The 21,947-nt window shown below is 48.5% G+C and overlaps 1 protein-coding gene across 16 annotated transcripts in view; it reads right to left on the bottom strand.

Annotated features, from left to right (window-relative positions):
• The window catches only part of GRAMD1B (GRAM domain containing 1B), a 139,118-nt gene that overhangs the window by 6,685 nt on the left and 110,486 nt on the right, over positions 1-21,947 (bottom strand). For 13 of the 16 annotated variants that reach the window (XM_030290876.4, XM_072918244.1, XM_072918243.1 and 10 more), the window contains 15 exons: positions 16,849-16,933; positions 14,378-14,481; positions 13,443-13,538; positions 13,074-13,154; positions 10,794-10,909; positions 9,462-9,618; positions 8,715-8,904; positions 7,741-7,884; positions 6,372-6,490; positions 4,926-5,068; positions 4,235-4,338; positions 3,233-3,436; positions 2,995-3,085; positions 812-919; positions 259-376 (listed from right to left, as the gene is read on the bottom strand). In XM_030290876.4, coding sequence (XP_030146736.1) covers positions 259-376; positions 812-919; positions 2,995-3,085; positions 3,233-3,436; positions 4,235-4,338; positions 4,926-5,068; positions 6,372-6,490; positions 7,741-7,884; positions 8,715-8,904; positions 9,462-9,618; positions 10,794-10,909; positions 13,074-13,154; positions 13,443-13,538; positions 14,378-14,481; positions 16,849-16,933 — 1,860 coding nt within the window. Of the gene's footprint in view, positions 1-258; positions 377-811; positions 1,216-2,994; positions 3,086-3,232; positions 3,437-4,234; positions 4,339-4,925; positions 5,069-6,371; positions 6,491-7,740; positions 7,885-8,714; positions 8,905-9,461; positions 9,619-10,793; positions 10,910-13,073; positions 13,155-13,442; positions 13,539-14,377; positions 14,482-16,848; positions 16,934-18,926; positions 19,080-21,947 lie in introns of those variants that run through there. The other 3 variants (XM_030290875.4, XM_072918252.1, XM_072918246.1) reach the window with 3 other exon arrangements.

A 21,947-nucleotide genomic window follows, 5' to 3' on the forward strand; every position in this document is an offset into this window, starting at 1 on the left:
CCAAATGTGCCAATATGAGGTTTTTGGCCCTGTAGAGTTCTCTCCTTGATGTGCACGGACCCCTCTGATGGGAGAGAGCAGCCGTGGCCCCCTGTGCCAGCCCTTGTGGTACCCACCAGCAGCAGGAGATGGATCTAAAGGAGCTGGCACACCTGAGGGGCTGTGGTGGAAGCAGGAGATGCTGAAGGATGGGGAGCAGGACTGGGAGGACACAGTGACTCCCAGGTCACAGCCCTGCCTGCAGCTGTGCAGTCTCACCTGGTCCAGGAGCATCACGGAGGATTTGATGATCTCGCGCCACTTCTGCAGCTCTGAGTCGTGGTACTTCTGCTGGGACTCCAGCAACTGGGCCCACTCTGTCTGAGACTGGGGTAACCTGCCACAAAAACACAGGCAGGAGTCGTAAAATCACAGTTTGTACAGAGATTTCCCTTTCACAGAATTCACAGATTCACTGGGCTGGAAGAGACCTTCAGGATCATTGAGTCCAACCCAGCCCCAACACCTCAACCAAACCCTGGCACCCAATGCCACATCCAGGCTTGTTTTAAACACACCCAGGGATGGTGATTCCACCTCCTCCCTGGGCAGCCATTCCAGAACTTTATCACCCTTTCTGTAAAAAAACTTTTCCTAAAATCCAACCTGTATTTCCCTTGGTGCAGCTTAAGGCTGTGTCCTGTCATTCTGTCAGTTCCTGGAGAAAGAGCCCAACCCCACCTGAGCACAGCCACCTTCCAGGAGCTGGTGTGACAGGAACACCTCTGACACCCAGGAAAACCAAGCAGAGCCCCAGCAGGTGTGGCTGTACCTCTCCTGCAGCCTCAGGCCCTGCCACGCCGTCAGTGTCTGCGTGGTGTACTCCAACATCCAGAGCTTGTAGAACAGCATCATGTTGAGAATGACCAGCAGCACCAGACTGCAAGGAAAGCAAGGAAAGAGCCACTTCAGGAGCATCCCCAGCCCACTGCTTGCCAGGAGCACCTGGGACAACACCCAGGACTTCAGGAAGGTGTCTGAGGCCCAGTCCATGCTGTGAGTGGGGATTTCATCTGAGTGAGCAACCAAAACTTCACCTCGTGGAGGAAATGTGTGAGCCAGGAGGACAGACAGACAGAACAGGCTGGGTGAGTGGATGCGCCGAATGCAGAGAAAGGGAGGGAAATGGGAGAGTAAAGAGGTAAAAAAAGAGAGAGACAGTACCTGAAACAGATCCTAATGGGAGCAGGGAAGAGAAAAGACGGAGCAGCTGCAGGTTAGAAACGGACTGACACAAACTGGGCTGGGGAGGAGGCTCAGGCAGAGCAGAGGTATGGGGGGAAAGGAGCAGAGGGAAGAGAGGCAGGAGGGGCAGACAGGGATCCGTGAGCCTGCACTGCTGGTGAAGTTCCCTCAGCACAGCTGAGCTCCTGGGGACAGCGGGTGGCTGTGCAGGCACTGACACACACACAGTGCTCACACCCAGCCTTCCCCACTCCCAGTGAGCACTGACACACACACACAGGGCTCACATCAAGGCACTGACACACACACAGTGTTCACATCAAGGCTCTGACACACACACACAGTGCTCACACCCAGCCTTCCCCACTCCCAGTGAGGCTCTGACACACACACACACACACACACACACACACACACACAGTGCTCACATCCTCCCCATTCCCACCCCACCACTGGGAACACACCCCAGCCATTCCCTGCCCAGCTCCTCTCACCCCCACCATGCAGAGGGGCATTTCTGCTCCTCCCCAGGAAGAGATTCCAACATGCCAGGCTGGTGCCTGGCTCTGAATAGTGCAGTTATTTTGCTGGAAGAATGGCCCACTATGACCAGCTCAGTCAGGCGGATGGCAACTGGCCAGAGGAATATTCTGGCAACATCACAGAGAGTTCTGTGACCCAAGTGAAGCTGTCAGGAGCTTCACTTTGGTCAAAGCTTTGGTACCTTTGTGCTGTGTTCTCATCATGACAGTACCTTACAGCACCTCATTCATCACTGGCTGGGTGCTGCTGCAAATTTCAGCGTCTGTGCCCCCTCTGGGACCAGGGAACACAGGAAGGAGCTCACCTTGAGCTGTCATTTCAGCCCTGAAATCCCAGCTTCTCCCCACCTCTCTAAAAGCTGAGAGGAGCTTAAGGAAAACTGAGCCCAAGACAGAAAAGCCTGGATTACTGCTTTAGGCTGTTCTCCTGCACAGCACTGCCCAGTGAGCACTGCAGCACCAAGTGAAGCCTGCTGCCAGCCCAAGGGCAGAGGAACAGTAAAAACAGTGACCTCTGGTATTAAACTGAGCCACAGGGATGTGAGGGGCCCATTCCCTTGGGGAACACATCCTACCCATCCTGAAAGGTGTGGCAGAAAAGACCCCAACCAAACAGATCCTACTGCTGAGCTGCTGAAATCACTCCAATCCCTTGTGCTTCAGCTGTTTCTGTACTTATTGTGCAGAAATCTCATCTCTCACAGGTCCAGCTGCTTTCTGCCTGTACCTCTTATCAAAATCATGGCCCAGAACCAGACATGGAAAGGTTTTGCCTGACCAGATGTGACAGAATCCTCACAGACACTGAGCCCTGTTGGGGTAGCCCAGTGACTCCCAGAGAGCTTTGCACAGTCATTGTCCATGATAGCAGCTGCTGTGTCAGCAATTAAATCCCTTTTTTTTAAATTACCCACACACACAGAGCTTCCACGTGTCATTAAAAATCTGTAAACTGCATAAAATGCTTATACTTGTTGGATTTCTTCTCTTGTAGGTATTGAGTCCTCTCTTCTTGCACAGCTGCCTCTGTCCTGATTGTCACTGTCCCAGCCAGGTCGCAGACCTGCCTTTAGGACTCCCAGAACTGACCCACAAAGCCCATGCTTGGCTAAAACAAGGGCAAAACCGAGGGGAAAGGAGAGAAGGGAGCACAGAAATCCAGGAGCACAGATAAACCAAAGGTGTTTAATGCCGGCTGGGAAGGAAAGCAGGAAAAACCATCACTTACACAAAGCTGATGACAAGGAGCAGCTTGGAGACACTCTGCAGGTGGAAGCCACCGGGGCTCTCCTCGGGGATGTGCCGTGTCTGAGTGGAACCTGAGGAGATGAGATGAATTTGGGATGGGAAACAGGGAAGGGCAACCCCTGCTGTTCTACCCACCCCTCCAGCTCACCCCAACAACCCCAGGACAGCACCCCTGTGACAGCACCCCCGTCTGTCCCCATCCCCAGGGCCGTGCTCACCTGCCACGTGCTTGATTCGATGGGCAACCTCCTCGTCCGTGGGGGTGGTCACGGGGCTGAGCACCTCCTCCAGGTGTGGCACCCTCAGGTGGGTGTGGGCGCGTTTCCGCCGCCGCACCGTGGATTGCTTGCTCACCTTCTCTTTGGGGGATTGTCTGTGCACCTCAGCCAGGTACGTGCTCTCTGTTTTGGTCAGCTCGCTCTCTGCAGCACCAAGGGGGAGCATTAGAAGTGTGGCTTTGCAGGGAGAGAAAGGTTGAACCCCTCTGCTGTGATGCCTTAGTTTATTTTCGTTAATATTTTTGTTAATTATTTATTTTAGTTAATGTTTTTGTTATTATTTATTTTATATTTGTCATCTATTTGTAACCTGCAGCTCTTTAGTGTAGAACTCTAAACTCCATACCCAGTGTGAGCTGCTGTTTCCCCACTTGGGGCAGGCACAACAATTCTTCTCCAGGCCTGGCAATCAAGGACACCTCACTGCCTCAGGCCAGAGAGATGGAAACAAAAGTGAGTTTGGGGGGAGCAATCCTGGGGTAAATGACTTCATTAGCTAAAGCTGTAATTGGCAGATTCATCCCCAAAATCCAAATGGACCAAACTCATAAAAGTGTGAAAACCAGGGACTAGTTGTCCATTTTTGGGTGTAGTCCTGGAGGACTTCATCTACCCTAAATGTACCTGAAGGCCTTTCAATAAATAGAACTGCTTTTTATTCTCTTCATTTTGTCTGGCCTCTGTTTTTAGGCAGCCCCAAAAAGGCATCAGCCGGGCCAAAGAAGCTGGCAGGGTCTGAGAGATTTGTGCTCCACATTCCTTGCACCTTTTACCAAAATTTGACCCCCAACTGCCGGACAGGGAGCAGGATTTGATTCCCTGATTAATTCCAGCAGGTAATTTACTCCAGCTGTGGTAGCCCCTTTTGTAAGCCACCCCAAGGCTGGATCATGCTGCCCACTCGCAGGGAAACACGAGTGCCACTGTCATTGCCACTCTTACCCAAGTGACGGAAATAATCTTCCAGGCCACTCCAAAAATTCTTCTCAATGAAGGATTTCACCAGCCCCCAGGGCTGTTTCCTGTAGCGCAATTCTGTGGAAACCCTGTGAGGAGGAAAAGGTCAGTCATATTCCCCTGGTTTTGCTTCCTGGGGGTGATTTCAATTCACCACCTTTGTGTCAGTGTAAATCCAGGAAATAATCATGTACACTGCTATTTCTGGAATGCTCGCAGCCCTTCACATTTCCAGAGGAGAAGCACTGCTGGAAAAGTCCTTCCAAAGGCAGGAAGAGCCTCTCCCAAGAGTACTGCAGGGCCATTTGGCAGACATTTAGATTATCATTATTGAAGTCACACAGAGTCACATGGATATAGCTTTGCCCAGTACCCAATTCCTCTGCTTAGTCCCAGCAAGTTCATCCTGTGCTTATCACAGTCTGCAGTGATAACAGGCTCTCTGATCTAAGAGAGAGGCAAGAAAACTCTGTAAATCCTCTGCCTGATGCAGCTGTAACTCCTCTGCACTGATGTCAACCCAGCAGGTGAAAGTCCTGCCCCTACTCTTGGTGTCAGGAATGTCCCAGCAACAGGACAAAGAAATAACCCCCTCAACCCCTCCTAACACACCCAAACAGCAAAACCCCTCCCCAAAAGTGCCTTTTGCCCATCATTCCCTCCCCAGGAGAGGTACCTGAGTCGGCTTTTGTTTCTGGCGACACGAGTCAACGTGTAGCGGTTAATGGTGTAGAAATAATCGTGGTAGGGGACGTCGTGAGTTAGCACCTCTGCATCTATGACATAGCACTCGCTCTCCTGGCTGGCTTTGTACATTGTCTGCAGGAAAAACAGCGTGCAAGGCAGCTCTGAGCGTGGTCAGGAGGCTGCTCGGAGAGACTGGCACCTCCAGCAGCACTTTGCAAACAGGAGACACCCCCACGCCCCAGCCCTGCCTCTGCAGCTCTGCTGTGAGCAGCTCACCCCGAAGGGAAGGCAGAGGAAAACAAGGGTTTCACCCAGATCCTTCTTGTGGGCACATTTTAAAAAGGGCATTCAGCTCCAGCGTCCAGGATTTTGTAACAGAGGTGTTACACACAGTGCCATGTGGGGACTGGCTCGCTGGGACCTCTCTTCTGGAGTCTGCCTTGTCATGGACTCACCTGAGGTTTGAGCATAAGTTCTAGCTAATAAATTTTCTGGCATAAATGATTCTGTGATTCTAAACATCATAAAAGCACATGGCTTTCTTCTTTTAAGCACTTCTGGTGTGCTTTTCCCTTTGCTCCAGAGCAGAGCTCGCCCAGAGGACAGACAGACACAGCTCAGCACAGATCCCTGGACAAAGCATGGCTTTTTCTGCAGGCTGCTCCCCCTCAGCTCTGCAGTGAGGACACACACGGGGTGCTTTGGTGCCTGAGCCAAACCAGAATTACATAAGCCACGGTTTGTTATCTGAGAGTGTGTTGTTCCCTTTGCTCATCCTGTTCTTCTCCCTTTTCCTTTCTGTTCCCTTCACCTTTCCTTCTCTCCAGCCTCTCACCTCACAAGTCCCACCTTGCTGCTGGCATCCTCCTCTCTGAAATGTGGCACTCAGACCCCTTTTCCTGGCTCCCTCTTAGCAGTTCCTAAAGCTCACTCTCAGTATTTGCCCTTGGCCACTTGAACACATCTCTGCACATGGAAAAAGGCTTTTCCTCTCTGCTAGATACAGCCAGCCTGGCTCCTCCCTGTGCACTGAAGATTTTCCCTTTTTTATGTTTTTAAATATATCATCTCACTGTCCTCACCACAATAAGAAATCCACAACACCCTGTAGGGTGTGAGAAAGACAGGTCAGGCAGTAGCTGACTTCCTTGAGTAATATCTGCTGGGCTGAGCACAGCTCAAAAAAACACCAGTTTGGGTGAGAAAAATACTAAACTCAGCTGCTTTTGGTGGGAAATTTGTGCTGCTTTCATTGCAGCCCAAATTTCACTGTTGGATTAACTATTCATGGCTGCAGTGATACTGGGCAGCAAGTTAAACCAAGGAAATGTGAACAGGAAAATGGACAGGGATAATGAAAACATGCCCAGGACAAGAAAAAAAATCTCAGAGAAGTTTCTACCAAGTGTCCCAGCCCTGCTCCACTGTCACCTACCTGAGTCTCAGTGACTGTGGCAGTTTTGGGGGCCAGAGGGTTGGTGAGGGTGATGGTGTACAGGATCACTCTGGTCTGATTGCCATTTTCTTCCTTCTTCCAGGGGTGAAAGATAATATCTGAGAGGACAAAACAACATTGCAGTCAAGTAACTGGGGAGGGATCTCTGGTCAGTCCCCTGGGGAAAGGCATAGCCACATAACCAAGCTGGGGATGGGATTTCCTTCCCCTTGGGGAGCCTGGCTGCTCTAGAGCTCAGCTGAGTGTGAAACAAACGGTTCCTGTGCTAAATGTGAATATTTTCACCTCTTTCAAGTGCAGGGAAATGGGGAGAGCCTGGGGATTTATCTCCTTTAGCAAATCTACAGTTACAGAGAAAGGACTATGACATGCCAAGGGATTCTCTCTGCAGCTCTGTCCATGTCAGGTGTGGAGCTTTTCCCTCACACTGTTAACCCTTGAACAGAAGATCAGGACTTAGGTGATGATAAAAAATAAGAAAATCAGCTTTTTCCATAAAAAAGTTCTTCCAGCTGTTAGAAAATGAAACCAGATGGGCACACAGGTCCTGCTGCTTTCGGCTACCACCAGCACAGGCCACGTTACCCCAAAATCTGCTCAGAATGTCACCCAAGCAGGCAAAATTGTACCTCCGATGTCCCTCAGACATTTTTGGAGGTTCCAGGCCCAGGTCAGAAGCATTCGAGACCCTGGCAGGCAGCTGGAAACAGCTGTGATTTTGGGTTTGAGCCATGGAATGATTTACCAACCTTGCAGGAAGAACGAGAAGTCACAAAAGTTTAGATATTATAGTAGAAGTAGTCACAAAGTAGAGGGAAGAATTTTTGAGTGCTGTACAGGGGGGTTTAGTTTTGTACATGGGGGTCAGAAGTTTAAGACGGAGGGATTTTTGGCTGGTCCTGTCCTTCCTCTTTCTCCTTCCTTCCCTCCATGTTATTGGTGGTGTTGGCATTCACAGATTGGTTTAGAGTAGAAAGGCACCATTTAATATAGGTAATAGGCATTGGGGACAAACTGTACCCATGTAACACGTAATGTACCATATAAAAGACAGCAGCAGCCCTGGGCGGGGAGAGAAGAAGCAGGCGGGAGTCAGAGAGGATGTCAGGGGGTGTGTGTGCCTCTGCCTGAGCTGTGAGCAAACCACAGCAGCCCCAGAAGAAAATCTTTTAGATAACTTGCAATAAACTGCCTTGAGACCGAACAACAGAGACTGCTGAGCCTTTCTTTGGAAGCTCGGGCTGGAGGAGAGACTTTTCCACCACACGGAGCCCCTGAACCAGGCCTGGGCTCCGTCACTCCAAGGCAGAGCCCTTCCCTGCAGCCCTGGGCAGCTCCAGCAGCTCACCAGAGAAGCGGCGCTGCTCCATGAAGTCCCTCTGGAACTGGGAGTCGGTGAAGAGCAGGTCGTAGAGCTTGTCCACGCTGAAGTTGAACACCTCGTTCACGTACTGGCGGCCATTCAGGTCCTCGTAAAAGGCTTGGACTTCCCCTGTGGGGAAAGAGAGCCTCAAGGTCCAGCCATGACCCTCCAGGTGATGAAAAATGTGTTTCCACAGCACCAATATTTCAGAAGGAATCTAAAGGAGGGACTTCAACTGATGCCTCAGGTTTAGCTTTTATACTTTTCACATCCTGTGCTGCTTCAGTGTGTGGGTCTGAGCTTCACATGAGGGGATGCTGAGCTCTCTGCACAGAGCAGGGAGACAAAACAATTCCTGCTCCAGCTGGGCACCAAGGACAAATGATCCAAATCTCAGCCCAGGAGCACAAACAGCGTGGGCTGGAGAGAGAAAAACAAGCAGGATGGGACTGCCTGGGCTAAAGCTGGAATGGGACAATGAACTCCAAGGTGCCAATGGAGCAGAACTGATCCCAGGGAGAGCCCCCGGAGCGCTCGTGCATTTTGGGACCGTTTTGGTTCATCTTGGGTGCAGCCCTGGCTGAGCTCTTGTGCTGCCCAAGGTGCATCCACTGAGGAGATCCTTTGAATAAATCCCTGCTTTATTCTTCAGCTCTGCCCAGCCTCTGTTCTAGGCCAGCCTTCATAAGGCAACAAAACCCTTTTCTTGCACTAACCCCAGGGCAAGAATTTGGGACATAAGAAGGAATAATTAATTCTACTGCTTATTTTAGGGACACCCCAAAATTTTTAGGCACATCCTGAAATGTAAACACATTCACTTGCTGCAGCCCACAATGGGAATTCTTTGCATCTGCAGGGTCCAGAAAAAGATTTCAGCAGGCAGCACTCCATTCCCTGACGGGGAAGGAAGGGATAAGGCTGGGATCGCCCTGGTGGAGTGGCCTTTCCCCACGTACCTTCATCGTGGGTGTCTGAGGAGTCACTGAGCTCTGTGGGAATGTCTTCGTTGTCATTGAAGTCCAGGGAGGGGGAGTTCACAGGGCCAATGATGTCGATCTTCTCTCCCATGATGTTGGCAATGCCAAGGTCTTTCTCCACAGGACTCTCTGCCACTGCCTCCTCCTCTTCTGGGAGCACTCCATCGAACTGCAGCAAGGACAGGGCACAACAAGGGCAAGATCAGCACCTGGAAATGGGCTTTATTTAAAATACCTCACATCTGCCAGCCAATTTCTGAATATTTGTCCTTGACACATCTAAATAGAGAGAGGAGGACATTTGCCATACATTGTTTGTAAAACCTCCTCTCAAAAAATCGGTGTTCAAGCTCTGGACACCAGCAGGATTTTTGTTCAGAAAAGCATAATATTGTCCAATACTGGGTTTGTTCCTGACCAAGCTAAAAGAACCTGAGGTAATATCTAAACAAGGTCTGCTCTGCCATAATACCAGGAGGATACACACTGTTTTCCAGGGAATAACTGAAGGCAAGGAAGAAATTATAACCCTTTTATGTTCAAAACTTTTCATCCAGCAGTAAAGAAAGGAAAATGCTCTCGCTGCTGAGAGTCCCAGTGACAAAATCAGTGACCAAGGACTGAAATCAGCAAGGAGCTGGAGGATGAACAAACCTCATACGACACATGGGGTGCTGGATTTCAGGGAAAACAAATTCCTGCTGCCAGGAGAGGGAGAAAACTCACCGAGGCTGGGGCTTCACTGCTGCCCGTGGAGGTCAGGGTGCTGGCAGTGACAGATTTCTTTGGCAGCTGAGGGCTGGCTTCTGGCTTGGCCTCCATGCTGCTCTTGGAGGAGCTGTCATTGACTTCATTCTCCTCCACCGGGATTTCTTCGCAGTAGCTGGGACGCCACAGAGAACACAGGTTTTTATGGTTACCCCTCTCACAACAGCTACAGCTGCACACACAGAGCAAGTGAGAATGTTTCTATGAAGTTTCCAGGCTTCCAGAAGCAGGAATGGCTCAGTGCCAAAGAGAGAAAGCCCCAATTTTTTGTGTGTTTATACAGGGACTGACAAGCATCAGCATTTTCTGGCCGTGCAACACTGCCCGGCCTTGTGACCAGTGGGGTGCTTTGGCATTTCTAGAATTGCTCAGCTGGCTCAGCAGGCATTTCAGTCCCTCCCAGTGTGCCTTTAGTTTTAACTTTTATATTTTTTAGATTCTGTGCTGCTTTAGTTTGTAAGTCTGGGCTTCACATGAGGGGATGCTGAGCTCTGCACAGAGCAGGGAGACAAAACAATTCCTGCTCCAGCTGGGCACCAAGGACAAACGATCCAAATCTCAGCCCAGGAGCACAAACACCGTGGGCTGGAGAGAGAAAAACAAGCAGGGTGGGACTGCCTGGGCTCAAGCTGGAATGGGACAATGAACTCCAAGGTGCCAATGGAGCAGAACTGATCCCAGGGAGAGCCCCCGGGAGCGCTCGTGCATTTTGGGACCGTTTTGGTTCATCTTGGGTTCATTTTGGGACCATTCTGGTTCATCTTGGGTTCATTTTGGGACCATTGTGGTTCATCTTGGGTTCATTTTGGGACCATCTTGGTTCATCTTGGGTGCAGCCCTGGCTGGGCTCTGGTGCAGCCCCAGGTGAATCCATGGAGGAGATCCTTTTTATAAATCCCTGCTTTATTCTTTAGCTCTGTCCAGCCTCTGACATTAGTATACAATAATATAATATAAGATGATATAATAATGCAATTGGTCAGCCTTCTGCAATCATGAAGTTAATGCTAATTATTAGTAGTTAATGCTAATTATTAGTAGTTAATGCAACTTATTAAATATAATACAAGATGATATAATAAAGCAATTGGTCAACCTTGTGCAATCATGAAGTTAATGCTAATTATTACTAGTTAATGCTAATCATTACTAGTTAATGCTAATTATTAAATATAAGATGATATGATACAATAAAGCAATTGGTCAGCCTTCTACAATCATGGAGTCAATGCGAATAATTACTAGTTAATGTTAATTACTAAATATAACATAAGATGCCTCCGCACTCACCCCATGGTGTTGAAGTCGTCGTCGGGGGGCACGTAGTCCTCGTCGTCGCTGGTCAGCCCCAGCTCGTTGCCGTAGCACTGGTGCACAAAGTGCCAGAGCTCCTTGGGACACAGCGGCTGCAGGGGGACACAGGTCAGGCACAGCACCTGAGACACGGAGTCACACTGCCACAGCACGGGCCCTGCCCTGACAGGGGCAGTGAGGTCTGGTACCTGAGCTGAGAGCCGGCTGGGGGCTCAGCTCTGGGAAATTCCATTGTACGGAAACAATTAAAGAATTGTTTACTAGTATTTAATTATTATAAATTACGTATTATATTATATAATTCTTAATATATATATTGTAAGTATTATTATTATTTAATTATTATAAATTAGGTATTACATTATATTATATAATCCTTAATATATATATTGTAAGTATTATTATTTAATTATGATAAATTAGGCATTATATTGTAATAGAATAACATATTAATAATCTATTAATAAAAATATAATAGTATAATTATTATAATACTAATATTAATTCTTTTTATTATGTATATATAAATTAAGTAATAAAAATTATACAAATAATATAATAATATATACATTTGTATATTTTATCATTATACATTTCTATATTTAAATATATTATATATTTATATATATGTAGATATATGCACTACATACATTATAAATATAATAAATATTATATTTACATAATAATAAATACATAATTTATATGCTTTATAGTTATATTTTATATATATCTAAGTAATAAAAATTATACAAATATAATATATACATTTATATATTTTATCATTATATATTTTTATATATTTTACATATTATATTATATATGTAGAGATATACAATACGTAAAATATTATGAATATAACTATTATATTTATATAATTTAAAAAATATAATTTATATGTTTTATAGCGATATTTTTATGTTTTAAATATTTATTTTAAAATAATATATTCTAAATACATTTTATAATAGATCCTTTTATTTTAAATACACTCAAATATAATAAATGTTATAAGACAGAAAATTATATATAATGTACTATGTCTGTAATTTTACATATTATATGTGACATACAATATATAAATATATAATCATATATATAATAAAACAAATCATTTCTATATAAAATATAAAACCATATATCATAATATATATGATAATATCTAATTATATATAATATATGCCATTATATGCATATATTATATATATTATATATCTATTATCTATATATAATAAACATATGCAATGCTTTATTACATTATTATTTATTGCTATTACATTTGATTATTTATTTAATCTCTGGCCTAGACATTCCCCTCGTGGAGCACAAACAATCACCAATAATCCTCCAGCATGAACCCAAATGTGATTTTGATTTTTTTCTGTGATTTTGAATTTTTCTGTGATTTTTTCATGCCACAATCTCCTGTTAACTCAGAAACATCAGCAGCTCCCCCCGGAGCAGCACAGGGATGAGATTTCCCAGCAGGAAACGGGCTGGAACATCCCTATGGAAGCACCAAACCTGCATTTCCCCCCACAGCTGCTCCTCCCACCTCTTCTGCTCTGCCTCTCTTTAATCTCTGCAGCTCCACTAAACTCTAAGATTTTATGAGTTGTTTTTTTTTTCCCTCCCCGCTTCAACTATTTTAAATGAAAGCTGCCTGAAAAATCCCAGCTGCGGGGAAAACGATCTAAAGCAGCAAATGAATAAAAACATTTCCTGCTGCAGTTTGGAATCAAAAGGAGTTTGTGCCATCAGACACCCCTGTAAAACATACAAAAAAGTAAAAAGAAAATTAAATATCCAGACCATTGAAAAAAAGCCCAGATTTTAGGGATGCAGGTCAGTGATCACCACATGACTGTGACATGAGGCTCTGAAAAATGGGGCAGGAAAACTTGTGATTTAAAGATCTGGTACAGAGGCAGAGTGGCACCTACTGTGTGTGATTTACCCCAGAAAATCGGTGATTTCCCCCAGAAAAGGGGTGATTAACACCAGAAAAAAAAAAAAGTCCTTGCAAAAAGAGGGAAATTGCATCTGCACTCATGAGCCTGCTCTGCCTAAACACTTGTGTTTAATATCCTGACTGCCCAAAACCACTTGTTTCATGTCCCTTCTGCCCAAAAACACCTGTGTTTAATGTCCCATCTGCCCAAAACCACTTGTGTTTGCTGTCCCTAGGTGTTTTTTCAGTCAGAAGTGATCCTCCTGCCCACATCCATCCCACCCCAGCTCTGAGCTTTCTCTCTGTACCTTGTCAAGCAGAGCATTCTGCCAGAGTCTGAACATCATCATGTACGTCCTGTCTCGAGCCCCAAAGGAAGTAAAAAAGTGCTGGATGGGGAGAGAGGGAGAGAAAAATCAGCTCAGGAAAAGCCATAAAACAGGAGAAGAACACAACAAGGCTGTTTGGGGTCACTTTCCAGCACAGAGTGGAGCTCTCACCAGCGAGTGAGCAGTGGAACAGCTCTGTTAGAGATGTGCTGCTGTAAAACCTGGATATTTCCCCTGGCCCCACACCCCCCACCTGAGCTCCAGCCTCAACCCAAGCCCTTTTCCCATTTTGGAAGAATCCCCCACACTCTGAGTGCCCTGCCAGACACATGGCTGTGGCCTCAGTACCTTTTCAGTGTCAGTGCAAACTTGGATGGCATTGGGAATGAGCCGTGCTGTCTTCTCCTTGGTCATGGAGCAGATGTCCTTCAAGCGAACTGTCAGCTGCACCAGGCAGGGAAAAACACCAGGAAAGGGAGAAATTCATGAGAAAGGCAGCAGAAGAGCCAAAGTGAGCACAGCCCCAGGGTCAGCAGCAGTGGGAGAGCCTCACCAGTGTCTCCCAGCAGGGAAAAACACCAGGAAAGGCAGAAATTTATGAAAAAGGCAGCAGAAGAATCTTGCAAAGCTACTGTGAGCACAGCCCCAGGGTCAGCAGCAGTGGGAGAGCCTTACTAGTGTCTCCCAGCAAGGAGAAACACCAGGAAAGGCAGAAATTTATGAAAAAAGGAGCAGAAGAGCCTTCCAAAGGTACTGTGTTCATAGCCCCAGGGTCAGCAGCAGCGGGAGAGTCTCACCAGTGTCTCCCAGCAGGGAAAAACACCAGGAAAGGCAGAAATTGATGAAAAAAGCAGAAGAGCCTTCCAAAGCCACTGTGAGCACAGCCCCAGGGTCAGCAGCAGTGAGAGAGCCTCACAGTGTCTCCCAGCAGGGAAAAACACCAGGAAAGGCAGAAATTGATGAAAAAAGCAGCAGAAGAGCCTTTCCAAAGCCGCTGTGAGCACAGCCCCAGGGTCAGCAGCAGTGGCAGAGCCTCACCAGTGTCTCCCAGCAGGGAAAAACACCAGGAAAATGAGAAATTGATAAAAAAGGCAGCAGAAGAGCCCTTCCAAAGCAAATCTGAGCACAGCCCCAACATCAGCAGCAGTGAGAGTGCCTCACAGTGTCTCCCAGAAGGGAAAAACACCAGGAAAGGCAGAAATTGATGAAAAAAGCAGCAGAAGAGCCTTTCCAAAGCCACTGTGAGCACAGCCCCAGGGTCAGCAGCAGCGGCAGAGCCTCACCAGTGTCTCCCAGCGGAAGATGTTGCTGTAGAAGCAGATCCAGTTCTCGGAGAGGTAGAGGCGGCCCTGCAGGAGAATGTCTCGCTGGAGAGCACATGAGTAATCTGTGGGAGGACAGCACGTGGTCAGTGAGGAGCAGAAAAGCCACAAGGTGCCACTGATGCCTTAAGGTTTTTGTGGTTTTCAAATCCTGTGGTGCATTAGTGCATGACTCTAAACTCCCTATGAAGTGTAGTTAACTCTTCATGTTTTCGTCAGGCAAAACAACTCCTCTGGGCCTGAAACTCAAGGACACCCTACAGCCTCAGGTCCCAAAAAGTTTAGTATATAAAGTATAAAGTGGGGTTTAGTGGAGCAGCAGACATTAAATAGAGGCACAGCAAAAGAAAAAAGAATTGGGAAGGGAAGAAAACTGGGGGAATATGACTTCATTACCTGAAGATGTAATTGGACAATTAACCCCTGATATGCAAATGGACTAAACTTATAATTGTCTGAAAAACTTGTGACCATTTTGGGTGTAGCCCCGTAGGGAGGCTTTGACTGCCCTTAATGTACCTGAAGGCCCTTCATTAAATATATCCACTTAATAAATATATGCTTTAAACTTTGTCTGGCCTCTGTTTCCAGGCAAGCCCAAAAAAAGGCATCAGGAGAGCCTAAAGGTGAGGATGAGCATCAAGAGAAATTAACTCAGCAAGGCAAAGGCAGGGCCAGCAGGAGCTGAGCCCCAGCTGCTGCCTGTCCACGGGGCTGTTTCCTCCAAGGGCTTGTCCCAGGAAATCTCTGTCCCTGACTGATGATCCTGCCTTATCAGCTGCTCGCCCTGCAGCATCCCAAGTGCTATTTCCAGATTTCATCTGTCTTTTCCTTTCTGTCTCTCAGTGGCATTGTGCATTTCCCCCAGTTTAAGCAGTGTGGGGCACAGGAGAGGGTCACCAGTCATGTCAGACACAGGAGCAGAGGCATCTCTGTGGCAGCCACATTCTTCTGTCTCTCGGGATTTTTTAATAGAGGAGCACAGAGGAAAGAAAGAAAAAACAATTTCTATTTCTGCTCCTTGTTTTTTCCCATGTGGAATGTGTCTGGATAATTGTTTACCTGGGGTGATGCTTGGTTGGGTTCTGGTGAGGATTGTTTGAGCCTGGTGGCCAATCCAACCCACCTGGGGCTGGACTCAGAGAGGGTCAGGAGTTGGGAGTGAGTTAGATATGGGAGTTAGAAAAAGTAGGTTTGTAGTTTTAGTATCTCCTTTAAATAGTATATTAATGTATTATAGTATAGTGATAATAAAGAAATCATTCAGCCTTCTGAACTGTAGACAGACATCAGCATTTCTTCCCCCCGGGTTCCCCAGCATTTCCAATACATCTCACCAGCTGTGAGGTGAGGTTTGGGAAGGGCAGTCATGGGTGAGCAGGGGTGCTGGGAAAAGGGAGAGGAAAAAGGGAGGAAAAGATCACATCATCCCCCCACCAAATGAGGAAAACCCATCAGAAAATGCAAAACCCGTTGGAAATGGGGCTCTGCCTGTGCTCCAGGCTTGTGTCAGTGGCAATGTCTGGAGAGGAAAGGAGTGAGGGATTTCTCTTTACAAACTAACTGTGGCTCTGCTGGGAGATAAACCCAGCCCTGAGAGATAAAAGAAACAAAGGAAGGATCCCATTGATGAATGGATGAAAAGAATGAGAGATTTGTCTTTGCAAACTAACTGTGGGGCTGCTGATAAATAAAATTGGACACTGAGAGACGAAAGAAACGATGGGAAGAGGCATAAATTCCATAGGAATTCCACTGATTGACACAAGAAAAAGACGAAATAAAAAGGGGGGTACACATTAGAAGGGGGTTTGTAGTAGGGAAGTCTGAACCTCTCAAGTAACTCAGCTAATGGGGAAGAGAGGGAAATGTGGCTGGGAAATTGGGATAAAAAGGAGGCTGCATCCTCTAAAAACTGGAGAGACCCTAAGGGAAATGCCCCATGGCCTCTCCCTTTATTCCAATGAAGTTACAGGACTCCTCTGTCTCCTTTTTGGACATAAACCCCTGGTGTTTGGGGATGGATTTCCCTGCCAAGAACTAAAACCTGGCTGGATATGTGCTGCTCTCCTCCCCAAAACTCCTCGGGGGCTGCCCTTACCTGTCACTATTGGACACGAAATAAGTACACAGAAATTTGGTAAGTTTAAAAGAGAAAAAGACCCAGTTTTATTCCAACATCTGGTATTTATAGAATTTCAAAGGTGACTATGGATTAGAGGATGGAATTACCACTTCTTTAACTACACTGGTCTAAAGATCAATCAATCATTTCTCCACAGAGAAATATGTAAACTATTCTATTTATACATGAAATAGTGTGGGAACTCTGACTCTCAAACACGTAAACATTATTAGAAGGCTAAAGAAATTTTATAAAAACTTTAAAACTTTCAAAAGAAAACACTTTTAGAAATCAGGGCAACGCTCACCTACGATGAGGCGCTCCGTGTCCGGGAGCTGCTTGAAGAGTTTCCTGAAATCCTCGTTCCGCTGCTTGTACGTGGGGCTCAACACCTGCCAAAAAAAAAGGGGCTGGTGAGGAGAGGGGCAGCCAGGACAGCTGGGACAGGAGTGGGGAAAGCAGGGACACCTCAGGGACACCAGGAGAAGGGGGGCAGAGGCGTTGAGGAGCTCCCATCACAGCCCAGCGATGGGAGGGTTTGGGTTTTAGGGTAGGGAGCGAGAGGAAGAGGAGAACCTGGCTTGGGAGAGCCAAATCCAGGCTGGAAAAGCTGCAGCAGAGAGGAATTCTCTGTCCAAGGTAGGATGTGTGCTCTGCTTGCAGCAGTCGCCTGCCTAATGCCAGCCACGGTGCAGCTACCCCAGGAAATAGGAGATTCATCCCAGAAAATGGGGGATTTACCCCAGATAACGGGGGATTCAGCACAGAAAACAAGTGATTCGGCACAGAAAATGGGGGATTTATCCCAGAAAATGGGGGACTCAGCATAGAAAAGGGGTGATGTACCCCAGAAAATGGGGTGTTTACCCCAGAAAATGGGGTATTCAGCAGAGAAAATGGGGAATTCAGCACAGAAAATGGGGTATTTGCCCCAGAAAATAGGGGATTCACCCCAGAAAACAAGATTCAGCACAGAAAATAGATTTATCCCATAAAATGGGAGATTAACCCCAGAAAATGGGAGATTCACCCCAGAAAATGGTTGATTCAGCACAGAAAAAGGGGGATTCATCAGAGAAAATGGGGGATTTACCCCAGGAAACAGGTAGTTCAGCCCAGAAAATGGGGGATTGACCCTAGAAAATGGGGGGTTTGCCCCAGAAATTGGGTTATTCAGGCCTGCCAGAGGAGTTTGAGCAACCACTGTCACTGAGAGCTCAGGATTCCCCCTGCCCACCCCTCTCCTTCACTTCTCAAAAGGCTTCTCAGTTCTCAAAATCCTCCAAAAAGGCTCTCCTGGGGCCTGACCCGTGTCCTGCCCTTGTTTTGTGCCCTGGCCTCAAGGCAGGGCTCAGGGAAAATGAGCTGGAGGGACACCAGGCTCCTCTCTGGGGTTTATGGTGTGACAGCCCACACCTCCTACAGCTGCTCCCGACAGCCACAACTCCTCCTGCAGCCTTCAGAACAGAGACAGCTGCAATTCCACATCTCCCAGAGAATCTGCAATGTTCTTTCTCCCACAAATGCAGAGAAGAAGCCACCTGGGGTACAACATTTCCCCTCTTTATCCAACAATCCAGAGGCAGTGATCTCCTAGGGCAGAAATGTGGGAGTGTTCCAGCAAGGGCCCCAAAAATCTGAGATTAGAGAAGGCAGTTTCTGCTTAAGAATGGTGGTGGAGCCACAGGGGTGGGAGGAATACAGAGTTTATTCAGAATTAGCCTCACAGCACTGCCAAAAGCTATGGAGGATTTACCCCATAAAACAGGGGACTCTCCCCAGAAAACAGGATTCAGCACAGAAAATAGATTTATCCCAGAAAACAGGTGATTCAGCACAGAAAATAGGTAATTTACCTCAGAAAATTGAGGATTTACCCCAGAAAACAGGATTCAGCACAGAAAATAGATTTGTCAGATCAGAATTTGTCAGATCAGAAAATGTCAGATCACGGCAGATTCGATGTTGTTTGTCAAATCACAGACAACCCCTCACCCCCAAAAGCATTCCCTGTTCCTCACAGCAGCTTAGTGCACTAGAAACAGAATATTCCAACACTTGCTCCAGCCCCGTGAGCCCAGAGGAAGGGATCTCACTCGGAGCAAAACCTGCCAACCAGCTGATGACAGAAATACAAATTGTACTTACCAAACTCCCAGCCTGAACATCTGGAAAAGATCTTGGTCTGAGAAGGGCTCCAGCAGGAGCCCAAGCCCAAGATTTCCAGGAACAAGCAGACAGGATGGGGACGGAGCAGGGAAAAGGGATTACAATCCCTGCAGGGCTGAGCTTTGGGCTCAGTGCAGCCCAGCTCAGCAGGAGCTAAAACCTGTCCTACCCAGCAGACCTGCCAGGGTGCAAACAGCTCAGTTTAGAGACACTCACAGCTGGGATTTCATCAGCTCCAGGGCTGGCATTTCCTCGAGAGAAGTCCACGAGTCCCTCTGGGTCCCACCGCAGCCACGGCAGCTCTTGATCCAGGAAAAGATCCCAGAGGGAGCCACACTCCAGCAGGGAATCCATCTCCTTCCCTCGGCCCTGCCCAGCTCCACTCTGCTCCTCCTGCTCCCACTGCTCCTTGTTTACGTCCAAAGTCGAGAGGGGTGCAGCTTGGCAGGAGTTGGGGCCAGTTTAGGTGCCTTCCCCCTCTTTCCTGCCCACATCCAGCTGCTCCCCTGAGGATCTCGGCGAGGATTTGCCCTCCAGAGCACTTTTCCCAGAGAGGCTCATGGGGGTGACTGCGCTGCTGGGCACCCTCTGTGCTCTCCTGCTGCAGCCTCAGCAGCTCCTTGCTGCAGACATCCCCTGCAGGAGCCCTGGCAGGCGTGAGCAGGGCAACAGCAGCCCCCAAATGTCCAGGAGTGCCAGATCCCACCCCAAACAGCTCCGGCTGCGACTCACGCGGCTGCCAGGACCCGGCAGGAGGCACGGAGCTCCGAGCTCAGCTGGCCCCTCTTTGTGAGCAGAAAAGCAGTGATTCTGCCCCCTCAGGCTCTCCCCTCTGCTCCCCAAGGCAGCCTCAGCCTCTGTGCTTCTCATGGAAGGGAAGATCCCAAAATGACTGCACACGCCGGGAGTCACCGGAGCCGGGAACGCTGGCGGCCAATGCCCGGCAGTAACCCAGCCCTGCCTCCCAGCAGATGTTTCCTGTCGTGGAAAGCTGCTGGACAGAGCGTGCTGGGGAGCTGAGGGGAGCCTGGGACGTGGGCTGCTGTCCCACTCCTGCACATGGGCTCCTGTCCCACTCCTGCACGTGGGCTCCTGTCCCACTCCTGTCCCACTCCTGCACACGGGCTCCTGTCCCACTCCTGTCCCACTCCTGCACATGGGCTCCTGTCCCACTCCTGCACATGGGCTCCTGCACCACTCCCTGAACATGGGCTCCTGTCCCACTCCTGTCCCACTCCTGCACATGGGCTCCTGTGCCACTCCTGTCCCACTCCTGCACATGGGCTCCTGTCCCACCCCCTGCACATGGGCTCCTGTCCCACCCCTTCACATGGGCTCCTGTCCCACTCCTGCACAGTATCTCCTGTCCCACTCCTTCACATGGGCTCCTGTCCCACTCCTTCACATGGGCTCCTGTCCCACTCCTGCACATGGGCTCCTGTGCCATTCCCTGAACATGGGCTCCTGTCCCACTCCTGCACATGGGCTCCTGTCCCACCCCTTCACATGGGCTCCTGTCCCACTCCTGCACAGTATCTCCTGTCCCACTCCTTCACATGGGCTCCTGTCCCACTCCTTCACATGGGCTCCTGTCCCACCCCTTCACATGGGCTCCTGTCCCACTCCTGCACAGTATCTCCTGTCCCACTCCTTCACATGGGCTCCTGTCCCACTCCTTCACATGGGCTCCTGTCCCACTCCTTCACATGGGCTCCTGTCCCACTCCTGCACATGGGCTCCTGTCCCGCTCCTCCACGTGGGCTCCTGTCCCACTCCCTGCAATCCTCAGCGCTGGCTTTGCTCTCCCAGACGCTGCTGGGCTCCCCTTGATCTGCCCACACTGACTGGGACAGCAAATATTTCTGATATTCTGATATTTAGGAACACCTGAAAGAGGCAATTGGCTGGAGAGGGGCTGGGAACACAAACCCTGTGAGGAACGGCTGAGGGAGCTGGGGGTGCTCAGCCTGGAGAAAAGGAGACTCAGGGGTGACCTTGTCACTCTCTGAACTCCCTGGAAGGTGGCTGTGCTCAGCTGGGGTTGGGCTCTTTCTCCAGGAACTGATAGAATGACAGGACACAGCCTCAAGCTGCACCAAGGGAAATACAGGTTGGATTTTAGGAGAAGTTTTTTTACAGAAAGGGTGATAAAGTTCTGGAATGGCTGCCAGGGGAGGTGGTGGAGTCACCATCCCTGGGTGTGTTTAAAACAGGCCTGGATGTGGCACTGGGTGCCAGGGTTTGGTTGAGGTGCTGGGGCTGGGTTGGACTCGATGATCTTGAAGGTCTCTCCCAGCCTGGTGAATCTGTGATTCTCTAAATTCTGTGATTCTGTGTCTTTTCACTGCTCAGGTCAGTTAAAGGAAGGAAAAAAAATATTCAGGCATGTGATAGATAAAAATAGAGGATGTGTCTGGGACGAACCAGCCATGGGAGGCCCACACAGGCAGAAATCTTGAGGGGCTGCACCTCTGGGTGCATCTCTGAGCCCACTCTTCTCCCTTAAAAAATAGGATTTTCTAGGATTCATTCATTAGTCAGGTCACTTTGCAAATAAAGGGCTGAATGAACTCCCTGCAGGTGCAGGAGCTTGCCTGGGTTCTGGCACTCCTGTGCCCCTCTGCCCTGAGTCCCAGCCTCTCCAGCCCCTGCCCACGTGCAGAAGTGCCCACAGCAGGGCACCAGACCTGCTCAGCTGCCAGCAAACACTGAAATAAACCCCTCATTCTTCCAGAAGTGAGCACAGAGATCTCAAAAAGCACCAAGCAGCCATCCCAGCCCTGCAGAGGCTCTGCTCTGCTCCAGGCCAGGGCAGCAATTTGCTCACTGACAAGCTCAAAATCACTGAGGCACAGAGGTGTCTCCACTCAGCACTGCAGCAGTGCATCCATCTGCACCCCAAGATGAGGGAGTAATTTCAAAAAAAGCATTCTGTAGCCTGTAAAGGACAAAGAATTGGCATTACAGCCACCTGCAGTGCTTTACTGAATGACCCTCTTGGCTGGAAACTCCAAATGGGATTGAATTAAAAAAAAACCTCCCCCAGCCACCTGTGTTTGCAGAGGCGGTGCCAGCAGGGATGGGAAGAGCTGAGCTGGGGCTGGAGGCAGCAAACATTAACTCCACTGCAAACACAGAGACGGGACAGGATGGCACTGCCCAGGTGAGGGAACCGCTCCTGGGACATGGGGACACAAGGGTCACTGCCCGTGGTGGCATCTCCCCGTGGTGACATCC

Source organism: Taeniopygia guttata, chromosome 24 (genome assembly GCF_048771995.1).
Source record: "Taeniopygia guttata chromosome 24, bTaeGut7.mat, whole genome shotgun sequence".
NCBI lineage: Eukaryota > Metazoa > Chordata > Aves > Passeriformes > Estrildidae > Taeniopygia > Taeniopygia guttata.